Below are 8945 nucleotides of genomic sequence, written 5' to 3' on the forward strand. Positions count from 1 at the left end.
TGACTGTGCCAAGATAATTGCTCTCATGAACTTTTGCCGCAGTTCATAAGAGCAAATAATTGTAATTAGATTAACATGTTTCCGCTTGGTATAGCTCTTGTTACCATGTTTCAGAATGTGGATAATGATGTTGTGTTTTCTCTGGTATTACAGGTGAAGCTGTACTTTACCAAGACTGTGGAGGACCCCTTCAACTCCGAGGCCAGCACTTCCACCTCGGTAACGCCAGACGTTAGTGACAACGAGCCTGACCATTACCGATACTCTGACACCACAGACTCTGACCCAGAGAATGAACCGTTCGACGAGGAGCAACTCACACAAATAACAAAAGTGTGAGAGATTTCTATGGGAAGTGAAAAAGAAAAAAAGAGAAAAAAAATACTGCTTTCAGAGGGAAAAAAGGAGAACTTGAATATAAACTGAAAAGCAAGTACTTTTTTCCTCACCAACCTATGGCAGCAAGACATTTGCGTCATGGAAAATGACACCAATTTAAGAACAATAATGCTGACCAATTTTATTTTACTTTTTTACTTTTTTGCCCCGCCCCCACCCTTTCATCTGAAAAGTATTGACACTGTTGTTGAGTGGAAAAAGGTTCAGTAGCTGTAATGTAATATACCTTTTTTTGGTCAAAGACTAGAGAAGATTTCCACGATCAGGAGATGGGAGATCTGGTATCGGAGAGGCTTATTGGAAATCTACATTTGGCTGCTCCATCTCCTGTGGAAACCAAGGCCAGTGCTTCTGTCACTTTCTCCCCCTTCATCCATTGTCCTCCACCACGCCCTTACCACCCCTTTCATCCTACCTACTGTGAATGCTTCTTGTGCTTTTTGCAGGCTGTCTCACATGAATTTGTGCAGTATAAACTGCATGTTAGAATTTCTCCAGTTGAATTTTGATTATTGTTATTGTCATTATTATTAAGCTACATGACATCTAACCAATGTCCATTCCTTCTACCATTTCTGTTCAAGGTATGCAGAAAAGCAGTATCCCGTGTATTGTTGATGTTTTTATGTTAAGATAAATAATATAACAGAGAACTGCAGGGAAGCCAGTGTTGCAATAACGTTAACACTATAGTTAAACGACAAACAGTGTGCATGTTATTGGAATCAATGTCCATCTTGTTTAATAAATTGTATACAATGTTTTTCAACAACAAAAAACTACGATTTCTAAAGTCATTTAAGATCTGATTGTATTTAGCCAGGAGGTCAAAAATGACATACTTTATTCTCATGGTATCTGCAGGCATGATTTCAGTCTTTTGGCAAGCCATTTAGAATGGCCTTGTGTTTTTATGATACAGTACATGGCGTTTCCCCTCATTTTAATGGTAACCAGATAGTTTTGGGGATCATCACAGAAGACAATAGTATAGAATGCTGACTGACTTGATGGTTCATGTTTTGAATTGGTGACTACTTCAGTGTGTCATGTGCTTATAGAGAGGTAAGCTGTTCCAAATGTGTACCTTTTAACATGCCGTACTAGAACATGTATCAAAACCTGCATTAGTGATTGTGTCGGTTTCTCCTCAGTCTCTAGAAAGTGTTTTTTGTTGTTGTTGACAAACTGCACTTTTGTCATCTTAGTATGTGTCTGGTCACACCAGAAGTGGTGGTGATGGTGACCTATTCTGAGTTCAGTATGGCCCATAGGCTTAGAGCTGATGCTTGGTCAGAGACTGTGGGAGCAGAGGTATTGAATGTAAAGCGTTGTCTCTGAACCGAACCAAGGGTGTTAATGCAGGTTTTGATCAACCCAGGAGTGGATAATATGTGAACTTAAGCGCTCTAGGTATCTTTCTCTTGTGAAATCAGATCTTTGGTTCCTTGACTGACTTGTTTGCAGCCTTATCGTACTTGGTCCAATGAGATCCGGATCACTTGTTGGCAATTCCACGGAAACCGAGTGATGCTGAGACTCAAATTGTTCACTTTAAAATATATGTCAAACAAAAACCAAATGATTGCAAAGTTCAACAAACCATACAACTCTATGCACAAGGACTACTTAACGATTTCCACAGAAAATGTTACAAAAACACATTTACTTGAAGGACAAGTGCAGATGTAAAGTTTGGTAACAGAATGATTGCACCAACATCACAAATCATTCTGTTACCAAACTTTTCCTTCAAGTAAATGTGTTTTTGTGAAATTCGGTGGAAATGAAGTAGTCCTTGTCCATAGACTTGTATTGTTTGTTTAACTTTGCAATAATTGGTTTTTGTTTGACATTCTAAGTGAAAACTCTTAGACTCTGTTACCGTGGAATTGCATATCCAACAAAAGGTGCTTACAAACTGCCACACTGCATACTTAAGATCAATAATAACAACAGAGTCAAGAATCTGTTCCAATCATATGGTGCAAGTAACTTCAGTGGCACACACTACTTCTGTGTGTGAGAACTGTTAACGTGCACGCCCACGTGCATACTTCTGCAGTCGCTTGTCCCTAACTGGCTGGGGTTCTTTTTCTGTTTTTTGTTCTGTTCTTTTCCTTTTTACAAACAGGTTTCATTTTGTGGAGGAATGAGAATAGTGCAGCTTCAGATTTTACAGAAAGTCTTGTGCTTTCTTCAGAAATATATAAAAATCCCTAAACTATATGAGCATATTTAATTATGCATAATTTCTTTTTAAGCATGCCAAAAAAAAATGTAACACCTGACCTGTGGGATGCCACGGGCCACACCAAAAATCTCTTGGGCAGGATTCTTCAGTGGGTAGTGATGTAAGCTGCCTTTTCTTGTACTTTTGACATTTAAGGCTTCCCTCTTTTCACAACCCCATCACACATTCTGTTTTATCTCGACTTGTTTTTAGAAAGAATACTTTCCCTAGGTGTCGAAAGGAGACACTTTTTCATTGCAAAATGTACACTAGCTAACCCAGGAACACTTAATCTAGATGTTATATTTTTGTTTACATTTTATTACTTCACTGAAAACCTGCCAAAAGTAAGCTTATTTTATTCAACATTTTCTTTGTTCTTGGAGGCGGGGCCTATGGAGGTATTCTTTGCCTTACTTGAAGTTGACAATGCTTACTCTGCTACTGCTTTGAAATCTACCATTCTGCCCAAGCACTGACTTGATAGTTCAAGTACTTATTTAAAGCTACTATTAATAGAGCAACATATTGTACTAGACTTTTGCACTGTTACAGGTTTTTGCAGGGTTTCAGTCAGTGGTCCACAGTATTCCCCCCCCCCTCCGTTGTTCCCCTCAGTAAAACAAATGCCTTGCAATCAGTGAAAGAAGGTGGAATAATATGGCAAGTTGTACCTTAATCTTGTATCCATGCATCCCCCCATAGAAACCAAAAGGTGTTACTTTGAATGAAAAATGTCCTGACCCTTTTATTATATAAAAATGAAAAAAATCTGGAGGAAAAAAAATGAATAAACTATTTGACAGTATTCTGTTAAAGACACTCTGCAGGTAGTATTTATTTTTTAGCCCGATTAGTAGATCTGGATCATATGCTTACTATTCTGGATGTTCAGCAGCTTAAATGTATGAATCTATTCAAGGGCATCCCTGTTAACGAGCTTATTTTAAAGTTACTGTCCAGTGAAATTCTAACTTTTTAAAAAGTTAACTCCTATCCATATAATGTTGACTCGTCTTATACTCATTTGTGGCAAAAGCATACATTGGAGGAAAAAAATACTCAACACCTAAAACTTGTCTTAGACTGTTTAAAAAATGCTTGCCTTTTCCTCATAGAGAATGTCATCCTGTCTTATTGGCTGAGCTGGCCAATCAGCTGTCTACTTGCATTTGATATTTTTAATGACCGGTATATGCCCACACCATTCCAACACAGAAAAGCTACTTTTTAACATGCTTAATTACCCGTTTTTGTAAGGAAAAGTATTTCACTCATTGTAATTTAATTATAGGACATCATTCATAGAAATCTGGAAACACTGGACAGTTACTTCAAGTTAAGGCCATAAGCCATCCTCTAGACATCTGTAGCCCCACTTGAAAAACATTTTCCACAGTACCTTAACATAAAGTACAAATATAGTAAAGGGGAAACCTACGGGAACCTTTTTTATATGGCACGGGCTAAAACCTGTGTGGAGTTCACGGGCAGCATCAAAACTTAAGTTTCAGCTCTAAAAAGAATTAAAATCATCTTAAAGGTGCCAGTGTAAGATTCATGTCACTAGTTTTTAGCTGATTTGTGCAATATGTTATGATGCCTGTCTGTGGTTGCCACAAAGTGCCTCTTGTTTACTATTGAGAAAAATAAAAAATAAATAAGTGCTTGTTAAATACTGTTGTAGGACATGTCATGCATGTAGATGGAAGGGGTGCAATAAATCAAAATAGGCTTTACCTGCAAAAGTGGCTAGGGCTAGCCGCCTGGCTCCCACCACTGGCCATTTTTTTTTCTTTTCTCCCTGGGTTTAATTTTGTGCAAAGGTATGTTAACTCACTCTATTTTCAGTCTTTAAAAAAACACACAAAAAAACAGCCTTATTCCATTTCAGCCTGTTCGGATACTATTTAGCTGTGCAACAGTTGCTCTGTGTGTAATGCTATGCACTGAGAATACACAACCCACGATGTATGGAAAGACGTGTACAGGTTATAATTATGCTCATACAAATCAGATGTCTGTTTGTTATTGTATGTGTAAACTGCCCATTATCTTAGTGTTATAAACTTCACGTAAGTCCAATAAAGTCTCATTTTTGTCTGTTTGTGTGATATACCTGATTTGTGATCCACCGTTATCTTATGCTTACCAGTAAGATGAGAATTATTCATCTCCATTATTAAAAGGTGCTGCATGGTCAATCCGAAATCTGCATTGACAGCATTTACGGTGATACGGCCTCAGCAGATAGCAGGGCTTTCATGCTTTGTGGAGTTGAGCAGAGCTGTTATGAAGGAAGTTGTCAAGGAAGGGAGTTTGTGTTTATACAGGACCTCCCGCCCCCTACCTACACTCAACCAATCATGTCAATGCGGAGCTATACGTAGCCTTCCGCATTGTTGGAAAATTTGGGAGGCGCACGGCGACGCTGTACAGAGCTCAATTTGGTCTCTGCATGCCAACGGAGGGTCCGCGCAATTGCATCACACCCTCCATACAGAGACTCCGGACAGATTTTCGGATCAAGCATAAATTTGCTTTTAGATGAAAGGTGTTAATTAGAGAAGTATCCTATTATGGTCCTTGACACATCAATTGATCATTAAGTGTCATTAAGTATATTGATGCATTCTGATTCAAGTAGAAATGGATAATGAACAGTGCTAGCTATGGAGAAGAGGGTTGTAGGATGACCCTGAGTGTGAGCTTGTGTGCAAAGCCTCTAGGTTCTAGGGCTGGGACAGACATAGTCATTGTGGCGTCACATTCTCTCAAGGCTGGGAAATGTTTACTGCTGTGTGTAAATAGCTTGCTTTTAAGATGCCAGAAGTTTGTGAGAAGTCATGTCGATGGTCTCGCTTAGTCAATCTATGAGTGGGATAATGAAGTGGTTGTATACTCTGACTGCAAACCCTGTAAATCTGAATGACCTCTGTTTTGGAAACATTAAGCCTCTTTATTCAAAAATAATGGTGCCATCACCGTACTTTGTAAGTATGATCTGATAATAGAATACAGATTACATTTCATGATACCTTCAAGGACAGTGCTGTGATATTGAGCACATTCGTTGCTTGGTAATGTATGCATCAAATGTCCTTCACTGATTCTTTAACACAGGAAACTGTGTTCTCTTTGTTTGCTAATATCCTCGAGGGTTCCTATTGTCAGTGTGAAGGATTCACCATTTTGTATATTGTTTGTCTTTGTTCTATGATGTGGCAGAAATTGTACTATGTTTTTCCCACAAATGACAGCGATTTGTGTGGCCTGATCCTTTGAAATGATAGGAAAGACAGACATCTCTTATGGAATTGACATTTGTTACATTTCCGTACAAACATGATTTGTGAATACCAAGTATGTGGTGAAGTGTGTGCTGCCTGCTAGTGTATATGTGAACAGAACCCCCCCCCCCCCCCCCAATGATGTTAGTGACATTGATACAGACAGTCAGTAGATGAACGTTCCCCTCCTGTATAACTGACTGCTCTGCGTCCGTTTGTCGTTAGAAAACACCACCACAGCCCTGGTGGAAGCTGATATTTTCAGCAGTATGAAAAAGAAGAAGTGAGATTTGAACATTGTGGTGTGCCTCTCATTAACGAACGAGACTATCTCTCTCTCTAGCCTGTTGATAATCAAATTCCCCATGCAGCTCCCCTCAACTCAACTGCACCAGTTCAGCTCAAGTCAGTTCCCCTTTCCATGTTGCCTTTCTTTCCAATGCATTTCTTTCAACTGATCCATGTTGGCAGCAACCAATGATTGCTCATCATGTGAGTTATGGGTTTGTGCGTCTGTGGTTATCTTCTAGCATCAGATACAGTTGAAGTCGGAAGTTTACATACACCTTAGCCAAATACATTTAAACTCAGTTTTTCACAATTCCTGACATTTAATCCTAGTAAAAATTCCCTGTCTTGGGTCAGTTAGGATCACCACTTTATTTTAAGAATGTGAAATGTCAGAATAATAGTAGAGAATAATTTATTTCAGCTTTTATTTCTTTCATCACATTCCCAGTGGGTCAGAAGTTTACATACAATCAATTAGTATTTGGTAGCATTGCTTCGGGTAGCCTTCCACAAGCTTCCCATAATAAGTTGGGTGAATTTTGGCCCATTCCTCCTGACAGAGTTGATGTAACTGAGTCAGGTTTGTAGGCCTCCTTGCGCGCACACGCTTTTTCAGTTCTGCCCACAAATTTTCTATGGGATTGAGGTCAGGGCTTTGTGATGGCCACTCCAATACCTTGACTTTGTTGTCCTTAAGCCATTTTGCCACAACTTTGGAAGTATGCTTGGGGTCATTGTCCATTTGGAAGACCCATTTGCAACCAAGCTTTAACTTCCTGACTGATATCTTGAGATGTTGCTTCAATATATCCACATAATTTTCCTCCCTCATGATGCCATCTATTTTGTAAAGTGCACCAGTCCCTCCTGCAGCAAAGCACCCCCACAACATGATGCTGCCACCCCCGTGCTTCACAGTTGGGATGGTGTTTGTCGGCTTGCAAGCCTCCCCCTTTTTCCTCCAAACATAACGATGGTCATTATGGCCAAACAGTTCTATTTTTGTTTCATCAGACCAGAGGACATTTCTCCAAAAAGTACAATCTTTGTCCCCATGTGCAGTTGCAATCCAGTCTGGATTTTTTATGACCGTTTTGGAGCAGTGGCTTCTTCCTTGCTGAGCGGCCTTTCAGGTTGTGTCGATATAGGACTCGTTTTACTGTGGATATAGATACTTTTGTACCTGTTTCCTCCAGCATCTTCACAAGCTCCTTTGCTGTTGTTCTGGGATTGATTTGCACTTTTCGCACCAAAGTACGTTCATCTCTAAGAGACAGAACGCGTCTCCTTCCTGAGAGGTATGACAGCTGTGTGGTCCCATGGTGTTTATACATGCGTACTATTGTTTGTACAGATGAACGTGGTACCTTCAGGCATTTGGAAATTGCTCCCAAGGATGAACCAGACTTGTGGAGGTCTACAATGTTTTTTCTGACGTCTTGGCTGATTTCTTTTGATTTTCCCATGATGTCAAGCAAAGAGGCACTGAGTTTGAACGTAGGTCTTGAAATACATCCACAGGTACACCTCCAATTGACTCAAATTATGTCAACTAGCCTATCAGAAGCTTCTAAAGCCATGACATAATTTTCTGGAATTTTCCAAGCTGTTTAAAGGCACAGTCAACTTAGTGTATGTAAACTTCTGACCCACTGGAATTGTGATACAGTGAATTATAAGTAAAATAATCTGTAAACAATTGTTGGAAAAATTATTTGTCATGCACAAAGTAAATGTCCTAACTGACTTGCCAAAACAAAAATGTGTTAACAAGAAATTTGTGGTGGTTGAAAAACAAGTTTTAATGACTCCAACCTAAGTGTATGTAAACTTCCGACTTCAACTGTATGTCTTTACAATCCATATGGACAGAATGTAAATTAAATATTGTCAGAAGACTGTTTATTGATGTCTGTTGGAGCCCGTAAAAAGTTTCCAGGCTGACGTTTTGTAGCTGCAACGCTTCCAAAGTCTCAGCAGAAGTCACAGACAGTGCCTGTCTGGATGGTGTCAGATTTTCAGGCAAATGCCCAAGTCACCCTCATGTTTTCACCTTACCTGCCACCCTAGACCCACTTCAATTTGCTTACCGCCCCAACAGATCCACAGACGATGCAATCACCATCACTCTGCACACTGCCCTATCCCATCTGGAAAAGAGGAATATCTATGTAAGAATGCTGTTTATTGACTACAGCTCAGCATTCAAAACCATAGTACCCTCCAAGCTCATCATTAAGCTCGAGGCCCTGGGTCTGAATCCCGCCCTGTGCAACTGGGTCCTGGGCTTCCTGATGGGCCGCCCCCACGTGGTGAAGGTAGGAAACATCACCTCCACTCCGCTGATCCTCAACACTGGGGCAACACAAGGGTGTGTACTCAGCCCCCTCCTGTACTCCCTGTTCACACATGACTGCGTTGCCAAGCACGCCTCCAACTCAATCATCAAGTTTGCAGACAACACAACAGTAGTGGGCTTGATTACCAACGATGATGAGACAGCCTACAGCGAGGAGGTGAGGGCTCTGGGAGTGTGGAGCCAGGAAAATAACCTCTCACTTAACAAAACAAAGGAGATGATCGTGGACTTCAGGAAACAGCAGAGGGTGCACCCCCCTATCTACATCGACGGGACCGCAGGGGAGAAGGTGGAAAGCTTCAAGTTTCTTGGCGTACACATCACTGACAAACTGAAATGGACCACCCACACAGACAGTGTAGTGAAGAAGGCG

The 8945-nt window shown here is 40.4% G+C and overlaps 1 protein-coding gene across 4 annotated transcripts in view; it reads left to right on the top strand.

Annotated features, from left to right (window-relative positions):
- Positions 1 to 4739, top strand: part of LOC120030036 (phosphatidylinositol 3,4,5-trisphosphate 3-phosphatase and dual-specificity protein phosphatase PTEN-like) — a 16778-nt gene extending 12039 nt beyond the window's left edge. For all 4 annotated transcript variants that reach the window (XM_038975353.1, XM_038975351.1, XM_038975352.1 and 1 more), the window contains one exon: positions 154 to 4739. In XM_038975353.1, coding sequence (XP_038831281.1) covers positions 154 to 339 — 186 coding nt within the window. In that variant the 3' untranslated portion in view covers positions 340 to 4739. The remainder of the gene's footprint in view (positions 1 to 153) is intronic.
- Positions 4740 to 8945: the final 4206 nt, after the last annotated feature.

This window comes from Salvelinus namaycush, chromosome 35 (genome assembly GCF_016432855.1).
Source record: "Salvelinus namaycush isolate Seneca chromosome 35, SaNama_1.0, whole genome shotgun sequence".
NCBI lineage: Eukaryota > Metazoa > Chordata > Actinopteri > Salmoniformes > Salmonidae > Salvelinus > Salvelinus namaycush.